General features: G+C 45.4%; 1 protein-coding gene across 1 annotated transcript in view; it reads right to left on the reverse strand.

Moving 5' to 3' along the window:
• The window catches only part of LOC309550379 (serotriflin-like), a gene marked incomplete at both ends in the record, with an annotated part of 55,952 nt that overhangs the window by 11,282 nt on the left and 18,437 nt on the right, over window positions 1-26,233 (reverse strand). The window contains 2 exons of the mRNA XM_082250774.1: window positions 9,739-9,833; window positions 12,123-12,268. Of these exons, the coding sequence (XP_082106900.1) occupies window positions 9,739-9,833; window positions 12,123-12,268 (241 nt within the window). The remainder of the gene's footprint in view (window positions 1-9,738; window positions 9,834-12,122; window positions 12,269-26,233) is intronic.

A 26,233-nucleotide genomic window follows, 5' to 3' on the forward strand; every position in this document is an offset into this window, starting at 1 on the left:
TAGTGATAAGTACCCCACAGGGGAATCCTCCATAACCTTACTTACACTATCTACCTCTGCACATAAGGACTGTTACTATCTATGCATACTAATTCTATCATCTGCACTGTTACATAGATTGCTAGCTCTTGAGTCTACTACCATCTATCCTTGCACTGGGTTAGTCTATCCTGTATTTGTCATCTGCTGTCCTTACCACCTGTTACCATACTCGATTACTAACCTATCTGCATTCTACCTAATACCATCTAATACTCTCCTGAACATTTCTATCAAGTGCTTGCCATCTCTGTCACTGTTCACACCTGTCCCTTCAGCACATCATCTCCATACTGTTATATACATCCTATCACTCCAGGAACATCTTATTGAGTGTGTATATCTGTATGCTGAAGCTGACAAGCCCACAGTGATGAGTCTGGAGAGTTGGATCTGGTTATTCAACACATCTCTACATGACTACTGAGTGGAGATTCTGCAGCTGCAAATCCAGCCTACTACAAAAACGCAGGAGCGTTACACCTTCCTGTAGGCCCTAAACCCCAGTGCTGCGAGTAGTTTTTACTAGCATTTATTTTTGCTGCCTGCCTGTAGGCCAGAAGCCCAGTGCTGCAATATACTCCTGCCATTCTTGTAAAACTTGCATTCTTGTCTCTGTACTTACCTGCTATTCTTGCTGAAGTCAGAATGACTCCAGACCAAGTACCAAGCGATCTCCCTTTGAAATTTTGATGGGGAGACCCGTCCCAACCCCATAAGTCCATTTATTCTCATATCTAGAGATTTTGCAAGAGGAATATGTGGCAGAATTAATTGAAAAAAATTAAACAGTGATTATGGTGATATTTCGCTCTCGTTTCGTTTGCCAACAGGTGCACCAACCCACCCATTCAAGCCTGGAGACAGACGGAAGTCCCACCCCTGGACCCCACAACTGCGGACCGGAGATTGTGACAAGCACCAGACGAATTCCAGTTGAATCCAGACAGACGGAAGCCCCACCCCTGGACCCCACAACTGCGGACCGGAGATTGTGACAAGCACCAGACGAATTCCAGTTGGATCCAGACAGACGGAAGCCCCACCCCTGGACCCCACAACTGCGGACCGGAGATTGTGACGAGCACTAGACGAATTCCAGTTGGATCCAGACAGACGCATTGGTACAATACCAAAGGACACCCCTACTACTGGAAGACTTCGCATTCGTGCGACAGTGGTACTCTTTGTAGCAAGCTTAGCACTAGTAGCCACTGTCTGGTTACTTGCATCATGTGCTCACCACCCCGAGAACCTCTCCTCATTTTGCCCTTGCTCACCCCAGCAAAAGAGAGAGACACGAGACATTCATGTCTCCACTTTACAGTCGAAGTCAAGCCTATTGGACACAAAGGACATTTTTTTTACGTTGTAGCCGCCAGGGACTTAGTCTGACCGCTCTGATGACACGAGGGTCGAAAGGGAATTTTTTCCTCCCATTTGAACGTGGGGGTTTATTTTTGCCCTTTCCTGGCAAAGGCTTTAGGAGATGTTGAAAATTCACATGCTATAGTCAACAGGTGGTATGTGCTGCCATGGTCTATTTGTAGTGACTTTATTGCCATAATATGGAGTTGGATTTTTCAGGCCATGGATTCTTCCAAGCTATGACCCTCCCCATTGAACATGTCTGTTTTTGATTTGATAGAATTCTAAGAAGTTATATCCCTATGTGCACACAACCAAGTCACCAGCCTACATACACTTTAGAATATAATATCACCTGTTCTATGCAAGTCAGTTACCAATAATATGACATGCACTCATACAAGAACACAACCCAGGTATGTCAAGAATGTCCAGCTCATTCATAGTTGGACATATATCCCAGGAGGGTACATAGTGCTATTCACAGACTCTAAGTGATCCCACCGTTATGAATAAAGTTGGGATCAAAGGTTGGGTTGAAAGATTGTATTAACATACCTTATTATATTTCATATATATTTCAGCTTATGCTCATTCTATGATGGAATGTGGGCCCTTGCATTTACATAGTAACGAGCCAGACTGACACTCATTCATACAACCCTGGACATCAGACAGCTGCATTTTGCATTTAGATGACATGTTAAACACCTTTCCATTCATTCATTTGAACACTTGACAGTTGGATATTTTGCATTTAGACGACAAGACATTGATAGGAGTTTACATGTCAAACATCTTTTCATTCATTCATTTGGACACTTGACAAAGTTAAGTCTGCGCATAGAGATTACTGACACCACCTAAACACATTTGACAATTGCTTACATTAACACATGACAGCTAAACACAGACGGAGCGGCTGCCCCACAGACACAATCTCCAACACACGACACCCCACACATACACAGGTGTATAGGAAACAAAAGCCTTTTATGTACTGTTTCTGTGAGACATGTTCTATTGTCAAATTGACCGGTAAATTGTAAACCAGTTTAAAGCAGTTTTTTCCCGCTCAAACTTGCCTTAAATACGAGCTAAACTTGCAATAAAATCAGTTGTGTCTGCGCTAAGTTTGAGTGCTATGTGTCGTCACAATTCCTGGCCGGATGAGGGAAAATTCACTATCTAGGGGGGGTTAGCAACTGAAGGGCCGTATATCATCATGAAATTGCCTCCTGATGTGATTTGAGCTAACAGTTTGGTGTCAGAAAAGTGGGATCTGCCATAACACAGTATGGGGTAAGTAATTATATTTTTTTATTATTATTATTACCACCCTATACTGTCAAGAGCAGATAAACGGTACCCAGTTAACCACTATTTTTAGCGCCTCCCGGGAATCTGATATTCCCAAAGATAAGATGGGGTCTGATACTCCAGGGCCTGAAGTCCCGAAGATAAGATGGGGTCTGATATCCCAGGGTCTGAAACCCGTTTACAAAGCGGTACTGTGTGTGATAGTGAATTCTCCCTCTAAAAACTTGTATATTTGTATAGACATTTAGGTGTATTTTTAGTCGTTATATAAGATTGCATGCCATTGTATAGATGTATGTGGAGATTGTATGTGATATTAAGATGAGCTTGAAGGTATAAACTTGCCCACCCAGGATAGTTAACAGAAAACCATACATCGGGTGTATATAAATCTGGTTAGAAAGACGCAGGAAACCACATAAGTTGGGAAACTAGGTTTTCCAATAAAGTCTAAATACTGACCTCACCATCCCTATATATATATGTATAAACCTTCAAACTCAGCTGATCTCACTTTGTATTCTGAGCTTAGATAATGGGCAATTCTCAAGGTAAGGAGAATCTCAAAGGAAAAAAAAAATGATGAAATTTACGTTTGGGAAAATTGTATGAAAATTGTATCGTGTATGGGCAACCTTAGATCCATGAATTGTTATGTGTTCGTTTTAACACTGTTCCTAAAGGTGCTGTATCAGAAAAGCATTTCATAACACTGAATGAATACTGGTTGCATAATAATTTGTTTTGTGTTTATTACTTATGTTTTAAAGTGATGTGATGTTGCCACGAGTACAACAAAAAAAAAAGGTAACAAATCCGTACTATGATGGTCATGGCAGCTTTTAGAAGCAAGAAAATATATTTGGTGTGTAAAGTGTGACCTTAAGGACTAAAATTGTATTTCTATCCTTAAAAATCGTAAGCAATTTTGAATTTTTATCATTGAGGTTTGTGTCACCGACTTTTCTTTCTTTATCACTGACTTTTTAAAAAAATATATATATATTTTCTGGTGCCTTTTTAGCAAACAAACCCCCCCTCCCCCCTCTCCTGTCTGTGACACAGGTAACTGCAAAAGGGATTGTAAAGAGTTGCATTGTCATACAGATTGACTGAGCTGGGTGAACTTGAAGAGGAAGTACAAAATAATCTGTTAATTGTATATGCAAATGTATATTAACTATCAGTGTTGCTTTTGTAGAAAAAAAAACAGTTTTGAAGGATGTTCCAAATGGTTGAGAAGAATGGTGATGGTGACGTATGGGTTCTTGTATCCAAATGGGAAATTGCTAATGTTTATTTTTGAGCTGCTCATTTTTTAACCATGGTGAACAATAATAATTTTTTCTTTAAGTTTATGGTATACCATAACATAAAAAAATATATAGAAATCCACGTAGTATTAATTAATTTGACGTCAACAATTTTGGTATTAGAGAAGTGCACTGTTAGGAAGGAAAATGTTTGACATGCTTACTGTATGCTAAATTCCTCTAACCGTTGGTTTATTTTTAGGAGAAAAAGTAAAATGTTTTGTTACTAAACCTTTCTTGATGCTTATTCCTCAGATAAGTTTAATTTGAGACTTTCAGAGCGAAGGACGTAGATATGCCTTAGATAATTAAGCATCTCTTATAAAGTTTTCTTTTATTATATTGAAAAAAAAAAATAGGATGGATAACTTGTTGATAGTGTGCTAAGAATTATAACGAATTTATGCCAGCGTTACTACTTTGAGATGTTACTATTTGGTATTGAAAGATTTAAACTTTAAAGGCAAGGTAACCTCCTGCGGTGAATTCAATTAGTTGTCAAGCCATCTATTTTCATTCTAAGGTGACTCATTGCCCAGGTTTTGAATATAAATGGTCCTTGAAGTCAGATCCTGTGTCTCCAAGGCTATTTGGTTTCAATTTCCTGTTCGGTGTCACCGAGCAATTGTGCAAACCCGTATAAATTTATGTTTGCATGAGTACTTACTTCTAGCTGTTTTGTGTGTCTCTATGTGTCCATGTACACAAGACAGCTTGAATTTTACTCCCTGCTGCTCAGTGATCACAGCATCTTAGCCATGCAAGGGATTCTCAGTTCTAGGTAGCTGCCTGCTTGGGTGAGTCAGAGGACTGCAAGTTAACCCATCTCCACCTTTGGAGGAATACAAGGCAGTTCAACCCCTCCAAGGGCCCTCACCATTGTTGCATGCGTAGACATGCTGTGTTCTCCCAAAACAGTGCCATTAGGTATCCTTCCTGTCTTAAAATTACCTGCCTTCTGTAAGATTCTGGTACCTCTGGTACCCTTATTTTCCACTTTTCTTTCAAATATGCGTTCCACCTTTCTAATTAGGTGGTACGCATACACCTTTAAGACGCATGACGTCATCGCCGAGCGCAGCAGAGCGGCTATTTCAACCGCCGGCGTTCTCTCTCACATCGTTCGTTCAACCTGACGTGTGTCCACATGCTTACAAGCTTACCTTGCTACCGGAACCTCCAGCTATTCCCTTTTACTTGGAAACAGACCGGAACCTCGCTACAGATCCCTGTATCTCGCTACTGGATCACTCCCTTACTACTGGACCCTGCTACTACTAACTTTACTAGTGATAAGTACCCCACAGGGGAATCCTCCATAACCTTACTTACACTATCTACCTCTGCACATAAGGACTGTTACTATCTATGCATACTAATTCTATCATCTGCACTGTTACATAGATTGCTAGCTCTTGAGTCTACTACCATCTATCCTTGCACTGGGTTAGTCTATCCTGTATTTGTCATCTGCTGTCCTTACCACCTGTTACCATACTCGATTACTAACCTATCTGCATTCTACCTAATACCATCTAATACTCTCCTGAACATTTCTATCAAGTGCTTGCCATCTCTGTCACTGTTCACACCTGTCCCTTCAGCACATCATCTCCATACTGTTATATACATCCTATCACTCCAGGAACATCTTATTGAGTGTGTATATCTGTATGCTGAAGCTGACAAGCCCACAGTGATGAGTCTGGAGAGTTGGATCTGGTTATTCAACACATCTCTACATGACTACTGAGTGGAGATTCTGCAGCTGCAAATCCAGCCTACTACAAAAACGCAGGAGCGTTACACCTTCCTGTAGGCCCTAAACCCCAGTGCTGCGAGTAGTTTTTACTAGCATTTATTTTTGCTGCCTGCCTGTAGGCCAGAAGCCCAGTGCTGCAATATACTCCTGCCATTCTTGTAAAACTTGCATTCTTGTCTCTGTACTTACCTGCTATTCTTGCTGAAGTCAGAATGACTCCAGACCAAGTACCAAGCGATCTCCCTTTGAAATTTTGATGGGGAGACCCGTCCCAACCCCATAAGTCCATTTATTCTCATATCTAGAGATTTTGCAAGAGGAATATGTGGCAGAATTAATTGAAAAAAATTAAACAGTGATTATGGTGATATTTCGCTCTCGTTTCGTTTGCCAACAGGTGCACCAACCCACCCATTCAAGCCTGGAGACAGACGGAAGTCCCACCCCTGGACCCCACAACTGCGGACCGGAGATTGTGACAAGCACCAGACGAATTCCAGTTGAATCCAGACAGACGGAAGCCCCACCCCTGGACCCCACAACTGCGGACCGGAGATTGTGACAAGCACCAGACGAATTCCAGTTGGATCCAGACAGACGGAAGCCCCACCCCTGGACCCCACAACTGCGGACCGGAGATTGTGACGAGCACTAGACGAATTCCAGTTGGATCCAGACAGACGCATTGGTACAATACCAAAGGACACCCCTACTACTGGAAGACTTCGCATTCGTGCGACAGTGGTACTCTTTGTAGCAAGCTTAGCACTAGTAGCCACTGTCTGGTTACTTGCATCATGTGCTCACCACCCCGAGAACCTCTCCTCATTTTGCCCTTGCTCACCCCAGCAAAAGAGAGAGACACGAGACATTCATGTCTCCACTTTACAGTCGAAGTCAAGCCTATTGGACACAAAGGACATTTTTTTTACGTTGTAGCCGCCAGGGACTTAGTCTGACCGCTCTGATGACACGAGGGTCGAAAGGGAATTTTTTCCTCCCATTTGAACGTGGGGGTTTATTTTTGCCCTTTCCTGGCAAAGGCTTTAGGAGATGTTGAAAATTCACATGCTATAGTCAACAGGTGGTATGTGCTGCCATGGTCTATTTGTAGTGACTTTATTGCCATAATATGGAGTTGGATTTTTCAGGCCATGGATTCTTCCAAGCTATGACCCTCCCCATTGAACATGTCTGTTTTTGATTTGATAGAATTCTAAGAAGTTATATCCCTATGTGCACACAACCAAGTCACCAGCCTACATACACTTTAGAATATAATATCACCTGTTCTATGCAAGTCAGTTACCAATAATATGACATGCACTCATACAAGAACACAACCCAGGTATGTCAAGAATGTCCAGCTCATTCATAGTTGGACATATATCCCAGGAGGGTACATAGTGCTATTCACAGACTCTAAGTGATCCCACCGTTATGAATAAAGTTGGGATCAAAGGTTGGGTTGAAAGATTGTATTAACATACCTTATTATATTTCATATATATTTCAGCTTATGCTCATTCTATGATGGAATGTGGGCCCTTGCATTTACATAGTAACGAGCCAGACTGACACTCATTCATACAACCCTGGACATCAGACAGCTGCATTTTGCATTTAGATGACATGTTAAACACCTTTCCATTCATTCATTTGAACACTTGACAGTTGGATATTTTGCATTTAGACGACAAGACATTGATAGGAGTTTACATGTCAAACATCTTTTCATTCATTCATTTGGACACTTGACAAAGTTAAGTCTGCGCATAGAGATTACTGACACCACCTAAACACATTTGACAATTGCTTACATTAACACATGACAGCTAAACACAGACGGAGCGGCTGCCCCACAGACACAATCTCCAACACACGACACCCCACACATACACAGGTGTATAGGAAACAAAAGCCTTTTATGTACTGTTTCTGTGAGACATGTTCTATTGTCAAATTGACCGGTAAATTGTAAACCAGTTTAAAGCAGTTTTTTCCCGCTCAAACTTGCCTTAAATACGAGCTAAACTTGCAATAAAATCAGTTGTGTCTGCGCTAAGTTTGAGTGCTATGTGTCGTCACAATTCCTGGCCGGATGAGGGAAAATTCACTATCTAGGGGGGGTTAGCAACTGAAGGGCCGTATATCATCATGAAATTGCCTCCTGACGTGATTTGAGCTAACAACAATGTTTTTATGGAGCTGGCTTTATGCACAGTGACACAGACATGCAGTAACAGAAAAAGGCTCTCCCCAAACTGGTGCCACAGGTGTGAAGACAAAAAATAGTCTAAACCAGCCTTTCTCAACCTTTTTCTGCAGTGGAACCCTTGAAATATTTTTCAGATGTCAGGGAACCTCTACTAGAATCAATTCATTGAGGGCCAATAGAAAAATGCCCCTCTTTTAGTGATGGTCCGAGTTCCCCCTTATAGATAACTAAAAAGATCATTTGGGTCATGCATCTGTCTTTGCCAAGTGGCATTTATCCTGGAAGTATGCACCATCAAATAGGAGGTCAATCAGCCACAACCTGGGGAACCCCTATTAACCTCTAGAGCAGTGGTTCTTAACCAGGGGTTCGGTGAGTCAGGCTCAGGGGTTCGGCGGCGGGGCAACAGGGCAATTGCTCCCCCCGAGAAAATATTACTGATTGTGAGGCCAACAACCCCCCCCCCCCCGGGAAATCAGAGCTGCGGTCGGGACGACTCACAGCCATTACACATAGACACTTGACGCTCTGCCCCCTGTACCTCCCCCAGCAGGTTTCCAGTCCATCTCCTGCAGGCTGCTTGCTGCTTGAGTCGGCGGGATGGGGATGTACCTGACCACGGAGATCGCGTCCCCCTGGAGGAGGGAAGTGTGAGCAGCTGAGCAGAGGGAGCCGAGTGAATGTTCCTGGAGGTAGGCTCAGCTAGCTGTACATGGTTGATTAGTTTACAAGCACCTCTATGCTAAGTCTGCTGAGTTACTGCAGCTTAGCATAGAGGTGCTGTTAGATGACAAATGGAAATGCATGTCCTTTTCATTTAGCTCAATAAGCATTGTGAATGCCCCCTAGTGTGCCCTCCTGATACCCCATGGTATGCCCTCCCAACACCTCCCCCCCAGTGTGTGTCCTCCTGACACCCCATGGTATGCCCTCCCAACCCCCCCCCAGTGTGTGCCCCCCTGACACCCCATAGTATGCCCTCCCAACACCTCCCCCCAGTGTGTACCCTCCTGACACCCCATGGTATGCCCTCCCAACCCCCCACCCCAGTGTGTGCCCTCCAGACACCCCATGGTATGCCCTCCAACCCCCCCAAGTGTGTGCCCCCCTGACACCCCATGGTATGCCCTCCCAACCCCACCCCAGTGTGCCCTCCTGACACCCCATGGTATGCCCTCCCACCCCCCCCCCCAGTGTGTGCCCTCCTGATACCCCATGGTATGCCTTCCCAACTCCCCCCCCCATTCTTCTGGCAGTGCCCCTCCCGAGACTAGACTCATAAAATCATATTTTATTTTTCCAATTAAGAAGGGTTCGGTGAATGCGCATATGAAGCTGGTGGGGTTCAGTACCTCCAACAAGGTTAAGAACCACTGCTCTAGAGGAACCCTAGTTATGAATGGCTGTTCTAAACTGTCTCTGTACTCTGCAACATTATCAGTCCCCTTTACTGGATACTCTCGACCTCAATAATTTGGAGCGGTGTCTACATACTTTTCATCATATAGTAGAAGTAATTGTCAGGTGTTTCTCTCCCATCTATCCATTTATCATGAACATATATTATATATAATTAGACATTGGGACTTTTTTTCCCACAGTAGCCAGTCTGCTTCTCCCTTTAAGCACCTGGTTATGAAAAAAAACCCCTCAGACCTGTTGTCATAAAATATTATGTTAACATCATTCAGGTAGAAGACAAAATGAGTTTCACTTACGCAGGGCAGTAGTGGCACACGTAGACATAGCTTAAAGCATTCTGGGGGCAAAAATGTAAAGCACAACCCAATTGCCAAGATTTGTGCCAGACAAACTGCAATGGATAGAAAAAAAAAAAAAAAACATATTATCATAATAAACAGATCACCATCACTCTCACCCTAAAGAATCAATTGACCCTTGTCAATTTAACATAGGATGTTTCTTACATCTGTCAGGGACTCATGGTGGTGAAATGTCTTGGCCTGAGTTTCCAGAACCTTCTCCGCTACTTGGTGGTCCCACTTTCCCTCTTTGCTGAACACCTTATGAAAATCGTTATTGTTCAGCTATTATGCGGACCCACTGGCGTTAAAGTGGTAATGAAGTCAAAAGTTTAACTTTGCCCTGGAGGCAAGCTTTTAAAAAGTCTTACCTGTAGGTGCCTTTGAAAAGACCTAATTGGCTCCGTCTGATTATTTTACTGGCACGTGTACACTACTCTCTGCATTCATGGAATACTGAGTGTGCTGGGAATGCAGAGAGCATTGTGTCGCAATGGTGACTCCTGTGCACATGTGTAGGAGTGACATCATAAAAGGCCGGCCATTCAAACACCTGGAGAGCGAGTACCTGGATCGAAGACCAGGGGAAGATGGAAGTGCTGGGAGTAAGCACATTTAAATGGTAAGTCTGTCAAATTGTGCTAGTACTGTATACAGCATTTTAATATACAGATATTCCTTTTGTGTAGAGTTTACTACCGCTTTAATACTTAAACAGGAACAAGCATGTAAATTTGGAAAATCAGTCTTTTGCCTTTGTACCACTAGGACCTATGGCAGAAAACCCTTACTGGAGTCCCCAACAGATTTAAGAAGTTAGCAAGTGGAGACATATAGAAAAAGTCTTTAGAAAACCAAAGGCTACCAAATCTGCATCTAGGCCAGAACAGCCACAGTAAAAAAATATATTTCACAGTTTTTGCTTAAGTTTTAGGTTTTTCTTGACCACACTTTCAGTTTGAAAAAGCATATCTTCATCATTTGAATAATCTTTATTGATCCAGAACTAACACATTGTTGCACCATTCCTGCCTCCAGGGCTTACTCGTAGAGGTAGGAGAAAATGAAGGGATAGCATTAGACAGGAAGGCAGGGACTAGTGCCCCTTTAACTGAGTTCCCCTCTCTGGGTAATGCTAGTGGGTGGAGTATGTGCCCCTTTATAAAATAGGGTGGATGGATTCTTGGTCAGAAGGAGGATGGAAACAGGCTACTCCTGATATACACTATGTAAGCCTGTAGCCTAGATGGGAGACACACTGCAGGGGGGCTCAGTGAATATGTGGGAAGATGGGTTGACTTTTGGATTTCATGTTTTTTTGTGCTGTTGTCAACTGTACTACTAGGCTTAAATGTGGAAATTAAGAAGCTGCTGTACAGAGTTGTTAATATGTTTCACAGTAAAATCTTTAAAGGTTACTAGTGTGGACAGCTCATGAAGATAGGCTTCAAGTGAGTAGAATGTGAGTGCATCATGGTGGAGAATCTCCCTTGACAGATGGATGTGTGCCCTATTCCAAGAACAAGGGAGGTGTCCTTAGCCCTTGGAACTGGCAGCAAATTAGGGCAGCTCGAAAAACAGTTTTGAGTAGAAATGGGTTTAGGTTTTATCTGTAATACGCTTTAAGGTTCTGCTTATATATTGGTTATTGCATTTAGACATGGGAGAACTCATTTGTCCAGACTGGGCTAGTATATATAGTACTGAGAATGTTCACTCAAACTAAGGGAAGGTTCACTTGAATAATCAAACCATGTGTAGATGAAATAAAAAAAAAGCAGCAATTTGCTTTTTAGATTGGCCTCATTATTATTCATTATTTTCATCCACCTTACACAGTATTGTAAGCTCCAATTAGGGGTATGGTTTTAGCCCTCGAAATGCATTGGTTTGTTTTTATGATGGAATAAAGGATTTTGGAATTTAGGACTACTGGGGTGATGTCCTTACTTCTCCTTAGGTTTCTACTGCTGCTTACCTCTTGGGTAGATTTTCGCATTTCCTGTTCTAGCAACACATCCTTTAGCAGAAAGGTTAAAGGTCGGAAAGTGGGGTCTGCACAAAACTGCTCATTGTTCACTGACAGTGAGGATGTCAGCAACGCATTACACCCATTTGGACCAGCTTTTGGAAGTGGGATATAAACTCCAAATAGGTACATGTATATTTTCACAGGTTACCCACTGACTTACTGAAACATTAGTCATTATTCTTTAAAGTAATTGCAATGACGTTTTTGAGAAAGTTAATAATAGATCAATGATTGCATGAAGATGTGAAGATGTTCAAAAGTGTGTTCATAATGAAGTGAAAAAAATTGTAGAAGATACTATATATACCTGGGTATAATGGCCAATAACTTTGTTGCTTGCTATTGCTCCTTTTCCATATTCAAAGTCATTCTTTTCATCCCACCAGCCTAGCAAAACTCTAAGCCAGCTGATCAGTCTGCTAGAAAAGTATAGGTTCTCTCCGCATCCCCAAGCTGAAAAGAAAAAGTATAATATGGATATAAAATTATTTATGTATCATTTGTTTATTACAGTATGTTAGTATCCACCACGCCCCAGCAGTTTAGGGGTCACACAAGCCGGTCATTCTCAGATACTATCTACATGGCCCCAAGCAGCTTTCTTTTAGCAGGTATTTAGGTGCATGTCTGAAGGTTTGCTTTATTATGCGCAGTGATGAGCTGATTTTAAGAAATTCAACTCAGTGAAAGTTTGATAGTGTGTAGACCAGCCTTTCTCAATCTTTTTAATATGGAGGAAATCTTGAAATAACTTTCCGGTCTCAGGGAAACCTTGCTAATAATTGCTCTATCTAGTGTTGACAGCAAAGTCGTGTCATGGTCACTGGGAAGTAGTGTTGGGCGAGCAGTTCGGACCAAACATAGGTTTTGCCTGAACATAACCTAACAATAAGCGGGTGCTTGGTGGGTTTGTCGCCCGCTGGCCCCACAATGCACTACATGCTGCACGGTGCATTCTTTTTTTTTTTTTTTTTTTAAACAAGATTTTTTTTTTTTTTTGAATAATAAAAAAATGCTTTATTGATAAGAAGTCTCGTATTTTGTTTTTAAATATAAGCATATTTTTGTGTACATCATCCATACAATATTCACTACAAGGGGTCAGAAAGTGTCCTCATGTATTTGTGACATGCTGACACCTATCTAAAGTGTGTCCCCATGTAGCCTTTTTCTTGTTCAAAAATTTTATTTAGAATAAAGGGTGTACAATCAAGTGTGGCATTGAGCACTACATATGGCAGTAGGTACCAAAGATATGGAATCAACAACAATGAAGCGTTCAACTGTGGTATGAAAATAAAAAGTGGAACAAAATCGTTAATAGTAACATCGTTTAATAGGGATGTAGATTAACAAGCAGGAGGAAGAGTGCAAGTCATTGGTGAGATTAATTTGCGATGTCGTCCCCCACTAGAGACGCGAAACAACAACAAAAACAAAGCCCCTTGGCACCCCAACGGGGGACAATGCCAAAGAGCATGAGGAGTCTGGGAGACCATGATGCATGGGTGGGTGGGAATAATCAAGGACAACCTAAAAGGCGGGAAGGGAAAAGCAGAAGGGAGAGGGGGTTTAAACAAGATTTTATTGAGGTTCATATTGAAATAAACAAAGTATGCAAAACAGTGTTTCGGGTCATATACATCAAGTAGGTAGACCATAAAAACAATTCACTAGGCTGAGTGAAAAGAGCACAGATAAACTTTAGGGTTTAACGAGTAACCAGTACTGAACTCGAGAAATACAATAAATACATAACATTTTTTTTTTTTTTTTTTAAACTGAAGACAGGGGGAGGAGAGAAGGGAATCGGGGAGGGAGAAGGGAAGAGGGGGAGGGTGCAGATGCATTTTCGGAAGAAATCAAGCAGTTAACAAACCAAAGCAAGGTTGCTGAGCTAGGAAAATGACAGCAATCAAAATAGAGTAAGGGACACATTGCGGTATTGACAGCCCATAACATAGTATGCAAAAGTATGGAAAGTAAAATCTTGCTGGGGGGTAACCGTAGAGGAAGTCTGTTGGTTCTCAGGTACGCTGCATAGGGCAGTGTTTCTCAACTCCGGTCCTCAGGGCACACTAACAGGCCAAATTTTAAGTATTACCTTGGGGAGATGCAGACTAGAATACTGCAATCACTGTGCAGTAAATGATATCACCTGTGATGTATTTCAGTTTTCTTGCAAACCTGGCCTGTTAGTGTGCCCTGAGGACTGGAGTTGAGAAACACTGGCATAGGGGATAAATTAACAGTGCTGATAAAGCAGTTCCATTTTCGAAGGAAGGCCTCTGGGCGAGGATGTGGGTGTAGGGTGAGACCTGTTTGTTCCTTCTGCAGAAGAGCATGAAGATCAGACCGTAGTTCTGCAATTGAGGGGGGGGGGTGGATGTAGGAAAGGGCCTGTATAACCCAGTTTTGCGAGGACCAGATCCAGTCACTGAAAGCTGACATTGTCAAACGCATTTTCGGCATCGAGAGTAATAATCGCGACGTCAGTGGCGGGATCTGCCATCGCAACCTCCAGTGCCACAAGTACCTTGTGGATATTAGAGGTCGCTGACCTACCCTGGGTAAAGCATGTCTGAGCCGGGTGAATGAGAGATGGAAGAATAGAGGCCAGCCTGTTCGCCATGATCTTAGAGAGTATTTTGGAATTAATGTTGAGTAGTGAAATCGGGTGATATGATCCCGGATCAGTGGGGTCTTTCCCCTTTTTCGGTATGAGCTTTACATGTGCTTGGAAACCTGTGGGCAGGTAAGGGTTACCTGAAAGAATATGATTGAAAATGGTGAGCATAGTGGGGGCAATCGATTCTGATGCTAGTTTGTAAAATTCTGGGGTGTAAGCATCAGGGCCGGGGGCCTTGCTTGAGGTTAGTGATTTGATAGTGTCAGTGACTTCCTTTAAGGGTATAGGGGCATTCAAAGGGTTAAGTTGGTCCTCCGCAACCATAGGGAGCGGAATAGACAACAAGAGGGAAGAGGCAACTGAATTGTCTATGGGGTCAGGGCCATACAATGATTTGATGCCGGTATAATCAGTAGCAGTAACCGATGAAGCACAGTACTTTGTAGGTTGAGCAAAAAAGTGGATAAAGGTTTAGGTCACAAAAAAGGAATACGAGATGTTACAACCAGAGGGACTAGTCGGTGATTGAACATTCCGATCAGGGAATGGTCGAGTACCCCTCATGTAGGGGCCTGGTGCCCAGATGATATAGTATAGTAGCAGTCATAGGGCAAGGCGAAGAAGGCTCAGATGTGTTTAGAAAAGTGGACCATTTCCTGAGAAATGTGACCGGGCGTGTCAGCCTATTTTGGTATAGTTCCACCAAGTCCCTACGCAGTAGGATGTTTAATTTGCCAATAACCTCAGTGAGGGTGGGGGGATTTGTCGCTGTCCATTGTTTCAGGATAGCTCTCCTGGAAATCAATAGGCAGTTCAGGAGCCAGGGTTTGTAGTGTATCAAGAGTTTCTTTTGAGACTTAGGCATGTGAGGAGCTATGGATTGTATCTCTCTCCGAATAATAGAACAAAGATGTCCTTAGGGAGTACAAGACCTGTGGAGTGCGAGATGAATCTGATGAGCTTGTCCCAGAACAAAGAGATTTTCTTGCATGACCAGAACTTGTGCAGCAGGGATGGTTGACTGTGACCACAGAGGGAACGATGGAGTTGAGCAGGATCTGTGGACCACTTCAGGCATGGTAAATAAGCACCATGTAATATTTTAAACTGCTGTTCTCACCAAAATTCATTTTGTACGAATAAACATGTATCATTATATCCTTTAAATGCACGGATGTGAGCTGTTGGAGAGGAGAGAGCGGTATTCCATCATACTGCGACTTGTGCAGCAGTAGGTAAGTAAAGTTTCTGGCATAGGGAAGAGTAAATATAGAAGATTCTGTGCATGTCCCTTGTCACCCATAAGTCCATTATTGAATGTTTGAAACTCACAGCTTTCTCTTTAGCAAAGGATTTAACAAAACTGAGATATTGTTGTACGTATAAGTGATGTGATATAGTGCATAGAGCAGGGATCTCCCTAGGGGAGCCCGTGAGTGGGTCATACAATTGGGAAAAAGTTGTCAGACCATGGATGGCCCAACAGGCAAACATGGCTCTGCTGCCCCTGGGGGAACAAAGGGTGATGGCAAATAGGTATATATCGCGAGATCCACTGGGGAACCCCCAGTTTCTTACGCACCTCCCTCCATCCTAGAATCATGTCCCTGATCAGGATGTTAGTCCTCAGATCGGGGGGGGTCTCTGTTCCCACAGAGCAGCAGGGCCACCAGGTCAAATGGAAGCGCCATATGTGATTCTAGTGTATAATTAATATATCTGGACTGTTGTGATATCCAGTCTAGCCCGCCCCTGAGAAGACAGGATAGATTGTACATTCGTATGTCAGGGGGAGCCACTCCCCCTTCCCGTTTGGGGAGGTATAATTTACAAAGGGCGATACGCTGGCAACGTCCCTGCCATTTGAATGTAGATAATGCCTTATTAAGACGTTGGATATCCTTGTGCTTTAGGAGGAGGGGTATGGTTTTAAGAGGATAAAGAAGTTTGGGGAAAATTGACATTTTAAAAAGATGACATCTGCCTCTGAAGGAAATTGGGAGTTTCTGCCAGTTGTGTAATTGGGTAATCATTTTGTCCAGGATAGGGGAGAGATTTAGATTGTATAAAGAAGACGGGTGTCTGCCCACCTTGATACCAAGGTAAGTTATGTGTGAGTGTACTACCTTTAAATTAGAACAGTAGGCCCATCGTGGATGATGCAGATGATGTAGCGGGAGGATTTCATTTTTAGCGAAGTTGATGCGAAGCTCCAAGCAAGTGAATAGGTCCTGAATGATAGGTAAATCTTGAGCAGGGTCAGAAGTAAAAATAAGTACATAATCTGCAAATAATGCAGTGCGTACTTCCTGTGTGCCTATCGGGATCCCATGGAGGTGTGGGTGATCAGTCAGATCAGTCACGGTTATGAGTAAGCGGCTGTGTGTGCCGTGAAACGCGTTAACCTTGGATTACCTGTTCCCTGCACTGTCTGTCCATATATGATTTGAAGAATAAAAAGTATTTCTTTTACTTTCATTTACCTGAGTGCGGTTCCACTACTTCCTTGCACTTTATCCGGATGACGGGTCTTACCAGCACCAGGTCGGACTGATACACCTGAGCGGCTCTGTCTTTCCTATTACCCTTGATCAGTCAGCGTCCTCAACAGAGGTTCTAAGGCCAATTTGAAGATGGGGGAAAGAGGACATCCCTGCCTCATGCCTTTGTAAAGTCGGATGACATCAGATGTGTGGCCTGCCACCACTACCTGGGCCGTGGGGGCCAGATACATTGCCAGGATCAAGTGGAGGAAGGCACCTGAGAAGCCCAATTTAGTGAGAACCATATCCAGCCAGCGGAAATTTACGCTGTCAAATTCTTTTTCAGCGTTAAGCGTGACTATGGTTGTGTTCGCCACTGGATTGGTTCTTGCATATTCGAGTGCTGTAATGACCTTCCTTATATTAGAGGTGGCTGATCTCCCCTGGGTAAAGCCAGCTTGAGCTGGGTGAAGTAGAGATGGGAGAATTATAGCCAGGCGGTTGGCTACAATCTTGGAGAGGATTTTTGCATATAGGTTGAGCAGGGATATTGGGCGCTATGAGCCGGGGTTTGTGGGGTCCTTGCCTTGTTTATATATCAGTTTATTAAAAGCCTGGTAGCCGGTAGGCAAATAGTTTCCACCTTGATATATGAGATTGTACATGTCAAGAAGGGCGGGCGCTACCGTGTCCATGGCTAATTTGTAAAATTCTGCAGGGTATCCATCTGGGCCTGGGGCTTTTCCCAGGCCCAGCGTTTTGATTGTGGTGGTAAGTTCCTTGTAAGTGATCGGGGCGTTAAGATTCGCTAACTGTTCCTCCGTAACAACAGGGATGGTGACTGAGTTCAATAGAGACTCAGCTATAGGTTCGTCGATAGGTTCTGGGCCATAAAGTGATTCATAAAAATGTTCAAAAGTGTGCACTATGTCTTGTGGGGAGTCCACCAGAGTGCCCTGGGAGTTTGTCAAGGCTGCTACATGTGTAGGGGTATAAGGGGGTTTGCATAAAGAGGTGAGCAGTTTTCCTGGTTTATTTCCAAATTTGTGGTACCTCCAGTGCTGGACAGTAGCATGCATGTTCTCCTGTGCCGCAGCCCATGAATCAAAGTTAGATTTTGCCTGTTTCCAGCGGTCCCTAGCAGCAGGGGTATTTGAGAGATTTAAAAGCCGCTGCACCTCCCTGAGCGACACGCTGGCTACCACATATGCTTTAGCTACTTTCTTCTTATGGGCTGAGGCATAGGAGATGATCTCACCTCTAACGACAGCTTTACCCGTTTCCCAGAGAAGTGTAGGGGAGCAGTCAGGGGAAGAGTTAATTTGCAAGAAATCCGTCCATGTGTCGCGTATGAGTTTTTGAAGGGCTGTATCTTTGGCCAAGTATAAAGGAAAGCACCAAGAAGATTTCATAGTCGGGGGTGAAAATTTTAGGAGATCGATCGATACTGGTGAATGGTCAGATACTGCAATATCATGTATATGGGGGTGGGTCGTACGAGAAAGCAAATTATCATTGGGAAAAATATAGTTTATTCTCGTCAGAGAATTGTGAGGGTGAGAGTAGAAGGTAAATTCCCATGCAGAGGGGTGAGCGAGGTGCCCTCAGTGAACGCCAGGAGTGGAGAGTTGGCCATAGGAGGGCGAGAGAGAGAGGGCACTTGTCACCCCCTGACTTGTCCTCCTCCATGTTCATAGTGGTATTGAAATCACCTGCTACTAGAAGTGGGAGATGTGCGGAGTGAGCTAGGTGGGAGGTGAGCGTTTGGAAGAATGCCTTTGTAGGATCATTTGGGGCGTATATGCCGCCAGGGCCCATGCCTTTGCCATAGTGGCCAGATGGAGAATTAGAATGCGGCCATTTTCATCAGAGTAAGAGTTATTTAGGGTACACGCCAGTTTTTTGTGTATGTGTATAGCTACTCCTGCTTTACCTTTTACTGCGGAAGATCCAAACACCTGGCCCACCCAGAGCCTGCGCAGGCAAGCAAGATCTGGTTCGGCCAAGTGAGTCTCCTGTAGGACAGCAATGTCCGCCCTCAAGCGGCGCAGGTGCCTGAGGACAGCCATTCTTTTATGAGGAGATCTAAGGCCCTATACATTCCAGCTGACTACTTTTAGTGTCGTGGCGTATACCAGGGGGGTAAAGAGGCTCAAATAACAACAGTGCCTTTGTATAATGGATAGTAGTGTGACTCAACTGGAGATTAAGTACCTTCCAATATGGATATAGAGGTTCAGGGGAGTGCATCCTTTGGGATGGGGGAGGAAGAATCTGCTGAGACGGGAGCATGGTCTGAGATGGCAATGTCGTGGATGCTGGAGTGTACGGTGAAGGGTAGCATTTTATCATTGGGAAGAATATAATCAATTCTGGTAAGGGTATTGTGTGGGTGTGGGAAGAAAGAGTACTCTTTCGCATCAGGGTGGGCCAGTCGCCATACGTCGAGTTAGCGCAAGCCTTCTGCAAAGGTGGGGAGGAGTAGGGATCGGTGAGGTGGAAGAGGGATCCCTTCCACCGAACCTGTCCTCACAGAAGTTCATAATCTGATTGAAGTCTCCGGTCACTAACAGAGGTGAATGTATGAATGGGGCTAAGAGGGAGGTGAGGCGTGGATAGAAAGGTTTAGATGGTGAGTTGGGAGCGTATACCCCTGCTATCGTCCAGTCTCGAGCCAGGGTTTTAAGATTGAGGATGGCTATACGACCCTCGTCATCGAGGCTCGACGAGCGCAGGTCACTTGGACAGCATTTGTGTATTAGGATCAGGACACCTTCTTTACCTCTTACTGCGGGAGTGCCAAAGACTTGCAATGACCTCGCTATAGTGAGTAGAATGTCATGTTGAAGGTTTCAGCGGGGTTTGGAACGAGAGGTAGGGCCAGAAAGGCGCAGCTTTTTGGCTGGATCTTTTCTGGGTCTACGTTGTTCCCTCGGGCCCTGGGAACGGTGAGGTGAGGGACCGGGAGAGACATCTAGGGAAATGTGGAGCTGGTTTTGGAGATAGTGGCTGGCCTCTTCTGGATGCGTGAAAGATTTTCGCTCACCAGAGGTGTCAGTAAGGCGCAATACAGCCGGGTAAGCGAGGGTAAACTTGACAGCCTTGTGGTACAGGGCCTGCCAAATGGGTTGGAAAGCCTTCCTACGTCTAGATGCTTCCTGCAAATAGTCTGCAAATACTAAGAGCTTGCGGCCATCAAGCTGCAATGATTTGGAATTCCTAAAGGACTTAAGAACATTTTGTCTGTCCATGTAGTTCAAATATTGGACTATAACGGGGTGAGGAGAGTGTCTTTCATTAGAAGGGGCCCCCAGTCAGTGTGCCCGCTCAACCATGCAGGCAGTAGTGATCCCCAGGGCTGAGGGGATACGTGACATGCAGAGATCAATCAGTGTGTTAGCGCTATAAGTCTCTGGGAGTCGTATGATCTGGAGATTATTTCTCCTGGAGCGATTCCCCAGGTCATCCAGTTTGTACAGAATATACATCTGTGTTTGCCTGGCTGGTTGGTCCATGGAGAATGAGCCTTGTAGCTCATCCTCCAAGTCAGACATTCTATGCTCCAGCTCTGTCAGCCTGCCAGAGTGTTCGCCCAGCTCCCTCCTCAGCTGTGCAATGCCCTGTGAAATGGCCTTGTCCACGGCATCTGTGATTGTGGGTGACAATAGGGCAGCTACCGCCTGGGCTAGTGAGGTGACCTGAGCCTCTGGAATCACTGAGGCAGTCTGTCCCTGTATGGCTGCGGCAGGTGGGGGAGTCGCATCCTCCATGTCTGCCTCATGTGAGGCCTGGTCAGCAGGAGCGCCTCTGGGTGGTGGATTGTCACAACCCACCTGGGGTCTTGCAGTGGAGAGGGAACCCAGTTGCAGTGGAACAGCACTCCCTTACAATCACGACCCTTAGGAGTCCCTGGAAGTGGGAACAGGGCCCCGTAGGGACTGTGGTGGCACGGGGACCTTTAATGAAGAGGAGGAGGTAAGGTCGACAACTCTGGAGTCAGGTCTGGCAGGCAATCAAGGAGTATCCACCTGAGGGAGAAAGGATCAGGAACACAGACAATGCAATTAGCAGACACACAGGAGCAAGGAAAATAACCAAGCACTGACTGGAAGGTGTGCTTGGTTTATATAGGGAGCCAGGATCACATGACCCGCCACCTCCCACCAGTAGTTGGGGCTGCCAGGGGCTATAAAGGGAGGTCACAGACCCAGCGCCATCTTGGTTTGCTTCATAGAACCTGATCTTACCAGATCTTCAACTCTCCTCTCTCCCTCTGTGTAAAACACTAACTGCATGGCGGCCGCCATCTTGCCATGACAGTGTGCTGCTGCAGTCCTCAGAGGTGAGGGGAGGAGAAGGAGCCACCGCAGACCCGGAGGGGGTGTCTCTGTGACCGGCAAGCACCGAGACTCTGTTGCGAGAACGCCGCAGGCGCCCAGACGCAGGTGAGTACGCGGCAGTGCCGTGACAGAGCCCCCTTCCTAAACGCGACCTCAGGGCGCGAAATAGGGTTGGTCGGCCAGGGTGTCTTCTGTGGAAAGCTCTAATCTTGGCAGGTGCATGAACATTCTTAGCTGGCTCCCAGGATCTCTCCTCTGGGTCATACCCTTTCCAGTGGATGAGATACTCCAGATTTCCCCTACGACATCTGGAATCAAGAATCTCTTGGACTTCAAACTCTTCAGAGCCATCCACCACCACTGGAGAGGGTGGAGCCACAATACGGGAAGGAAATCTGTTGGGTTTCCAAGGTTTTAGGAGGGATACATGAAAAACCGGATGTAACCTGTAGGTGGAAGGGAGGTCCAGGCGGACGGCCACAGGAGATAGGATCTCGGTTATAGTGAAAGGCCCTATGTAACGTGGTCCCAACTTCCGTGAGGGGCAAGACAAACGCATATGTTGTGTGGACAGCCAGACTTTGTCTCCTGGCACATAGGTGGGTGCTGGTGACCTTTTTTTGTCTGCATATCCTTTGTAGCGTTGTTGTGCTATTTTTAGGGTCTGGTACAACATAGGCTTAAGATGTCTAAGTTTGTTCAGTTGTGAGGCTACATCAGGCACTGTGTTTGGACAAGGTAGCTCTGGAAGGGCACATGGATGGAAACCATAGTTGGCATAAAAAGGTGTCATCTTGCTGGAGTGGTGCATGTGGTTGTTGTAGGAGAACTCTGCTGTGGGAAGCAGAGATAACCAGTCGTCTTGCAGATGTGTAGTGAAACAACAAAGATATTGTTCCAGAATCTGGTTGGTACGTTCTGTTTGGCCGTTGGTCTGAGGATGGTAAGCCGAGGATAAACATCGTTGGATCCTTAGATGACGACAAAAATGGGACCAGAAACGGGAGGTGAACTGGGACCCACGGTCAGTGATGATGGTTTGGGGTAATCCATGTATATGAAAGATGTTTTGCAGGAACAAGGAGGCAGTCTTTGAAGCAGATGGAAGTCCTACAGAAGGAATGAAATGTGCCATTTTTGTGAATCTATCCACTACCACCATGATGGTGTTGTGTTTGTGTGATAAGGGTAGATCCACAATAAAGTCCATGGCTATGTCGGTCCATGGCCCTTGAGGAACTGCAGGAGGTTGGAGAAGACCCACAGATTTTATCTTTGGGGTCTTTGATCGAGCACATATATCACAAGAAAGGACATAATCCCTGACGTCCGATTTAATAGAAGGCCACCAATAATAACGGCTAATGTTTTCAAATGTCTGGGTAATTCCTCCGTGACCTGCTGAAAGGGTATCATGGAACTGGCCAATTACCTCAGACTGGAGTGAAGGTGGTATATACAGTTGTTCACCATGGTACCATAAGCCTTGTTTCTGGATCAGAGGAGGTATCATCACCGGTGGTTGGACCGATGAATTGCGTATACGGTCTAGGAGTGATACCTGTATTGCTAGGAATTGGTTTGGAGGTAGGATGGTGTCTTGGGTTTGATCTGTTGGGTTTGTCTTTTCATACATGCGTGATAGAGCATCTGCCTTTTGATTTTTTGAGCCAGGGCGGTAGGTGATCTGCAAATTAAATCTGGAAAAGAATAAAGCCCAGCGGGCTTGACGGGGACGCAGTCTCTTAGCAGTACATAGGTACTCTAGATTACGGTGGTCTGTATTTACAGGTAAGGGTGCTCCTTCAAGGAGATGGCGCCATTCCTCTAGAGTGTTTTTGACAGCAAGAAGTTCCCTTTCGCCCACGTCATAGTTAATTTCAGCGGGCAGGAGTTTTCGTGAGTAGAATGCCACGGGGTGAAGTCGATCATCCCTCTCACCTCTTTGGGACAGGATACCCCCAATGGCAATATCGGAGGCATCAACTTCAAGGAAAAAGGCCTTTGTAGAATCGGGCTGGATGAGAATAGGAGCCTGGGTAAACAGTTCTTTTAGTTTCTCAAAGGCCTCTTGAGCTTGGTTGGTCCATGTGAACAGGTTGTGGCTTTTTGTCAGGGCTGTAATGGGGGAGCATACCTGGGAAAAACCTCTGATAAAACGTCTATAGAAATTGGCAAACCCAATGAAGCGCTGTACAGACTTCTTGTCCTTAGGGATAGGCCATTCCAGGATAGCTGTGATCTTACGAGGGTCCATTTGTATTTGCCCCGGAGAGATCAAGTACCCCAGGAATTCCACGGATTCTGTATCAAAAACACATTTCTCCAACTTGGCATAGAGTCTGTGCTCACGGAGACGGAGAAGTACCCTTCTCATATGCTCGGTATGTTCAGCAGAAGAAGAGGAGAAGATCAGTGGCCAGGGCATTGCAGAGCCCGAAGGGCATGACGAGATATTCAAAATGTCCGTAGCGTGTCCTGAATGCTGTCTTCCACTCATCCCCCTTGCGTATGCGGACCAGGTTATATGCCCCTCGTAGGTCTAGTTTCGAGAAAATCTTTGCTTTCCTTAATCGATCTAGGAGCTCGGGTATCAGAGGTAAGGGGTATCGATTCTTAATAGTGATGTTATTCAAGGCACGGTAGTCAATACATGGGCGAAGACCTCCATCTTTCTTACCAAAAATATACCTGCTCCTGCTGGTGACGTGGAAGGTCTGATGAAATCTTTGGCGAGGCTGTCAGAAATGTACCCCTTAAGGTGCGCGAGTTCAGTTTCCGACAGAGGGAATACACGTCCATAGGGGATAGGGGCACCTGGGAGCAAATCGATTGGACAATCATATGGACGTCTTGGGGGCAACTGATCTGCATTCTGTTTGTTGAAGACATCCTGGAATTCCTTGTATTTGTCTGGCAAGATAACTGGAGGGTCAAGGTTTATCGTGAGTAGATGCGTGGGTGCCTCTTTTAAGCAAGTGGTGGTGCAAAAGGTGGAAGAGAAGGTGAGAGTACCCTTAATCCAGTCTATCGCTGTATTGTGGGTGCGAAGCCAGGGAAGGCCGAGGATGAGTGGGAATATTGGTGAGGGTACAATATCCAAATTGATAGTCTCTTTATGGTGACCAAGGAGGAGACAGATGGGACCGGTTTCATGTAGTACGGGTCCAGTTTTGATAGGAGTCCCATCTACCACGAATAGGGATAACGGCCGTGACTTAAGTTGCATAGGCAGATGATGTGATCGGACCAAGGTCTGGTCTATGAAACACCCGCTGGCTCCGGAGTCGATGATGGCCGTAATCTGGAGATCTCTACTTCCCCACTGGAGAGAAAGAGAAACAGATAAGTAAGAAGAGGTGGATGGAACAGTAGAAGTCCAGGAAGAAGGGGCTAAGGAACCCTTACCAGGTGAGGTTGTGGGTCGGACGGGGCATGACCGGAGTTGGTGATCGGCTTTCCCACAATAGAGACAAAGTCCTTGAGAACGGCGTCTCTTGCGTTCTTCTTCCGTTAGTGGACGGCGAACCATGCCTATTTGCATAGGTTCTTCAGATGAGGAAGAGGATGGAGAAGCAGAAGGCATAGGCCCTGGGGAATCCAAGGACCGGAGATAAGCTGGAGCCTGTCTCTCACTTCTTCGTTCACGGAAGCGTCGGTCTAATTGGGTGACTAGGAGGATCAGACCCTCCAAGGAAGGGGGTACCCCAACTCTGGCTAATTCATCTTTTAAGGCCTCGGATAGTCCTAGTCGGTACTGTTCTATCAGGCCAGTTTCATTATAACCAGTGTCAGACGCCAACTCCCGGACATCCGTGGTGTAGTCCTCCACAGGTCTTCTTCCTTGCCGGAGGGAACGGAGGGCTGAGCGAGCAGCGGAGGGTCTCAAAGGGTCATCATATAATGTACGCATAGCTGCGGCAAAAGAGTCCCAGGTCTCCAGTATTGGACTCTTTGAGTGCAGGAGTTGGTGTGCCCAGGTTTGTGGTTGACCTGACAGCAAGGCAATGGTTGTGCGGACCTTCACGTAATCATTGGGGTAGGTGCGTGGTTTTAGGACGAAGAGTAGTTCACAAGCTGTGATGAATGATCGCAGTTCAGACTTCTTTCCAGTAAACTTGTCAGGCATAGGAATGGCTGGTCCTGGGAATGCAGTTAGTACCGGACCAGTGGCTGGGGGTGAGTCTGGAAGGGGTACAGACTGAGCCCTTCTTTGTTCATGTTGAAGAAGCATAGCGTTACTGGCTTGTAGATCTTGGACGGCTTGAGCCAAGGCTGTCATCTGTTGGGTGAGAGCAGTAATAGCTTCGGCTGTTCCTGCGGGTTCCATTTTTGCGGCTTGGTTATTATGTCACAACCCACCTGGGGTCTTGCAGTGGAGAGGGAACCCAGTTGCAGTGGAACAGCACTCCCTTACAATCACGACCCTTAGGAGTCCCTGGAAGTGGGAACAGGGCCCCGTAGGGACTGTGGTGGCACGGGGGCCTTTAATGAAGAGGAGGAGGTAAGGTCGACAACTCTGGAGTCAGGTCTGGCAGGCAATCAAGGAGTATCCACCTGAGGGAGAAAGGATCAGGAACACAGACAATGCAATTAGCAGACACACAGGAGCAAGGAAAATAACCAAGCACTGACTGGAAGGTGTGCTTGGTTTATATAGGGAGCCAGGATCACATGACCCGCCACCTCCCACCAGTAGGTGGGGCTGCCAGGGGCTATAAAGGGAGGTCACAGACCCAGCGCCATCTTGGTTTGCTTCATAGAACCTGATCTTACCAGATCTTCAACTCTCCTCTCTCCCTCTGTGTAAAACACTAACCGCATGGCGGCCGCCATCTTGCCATGACAGTGTGCTGCTGCAGTCCTCAGAGGTGAGGGGAGGAGAAGGAGCCACCGCAGACCCAGAGGGGGTGTCTCTGTGACCGGCAAGCACCGAGACTCTGTTGCGAGAACGCCGCAGGCGCCC

This window comes from Pelophylax lessonae, assembly GCF_965119305.1.
Source record: "Pelophylax lessonae genome assembly, chromosome: 3".
Taxonomy (NCBI): domain Eukaryota; kingdom Metazoa; phylum Chordata; class Amphibia; order Anura; family Ranidae; genus Pelophylax; species Pelophylax lessonae.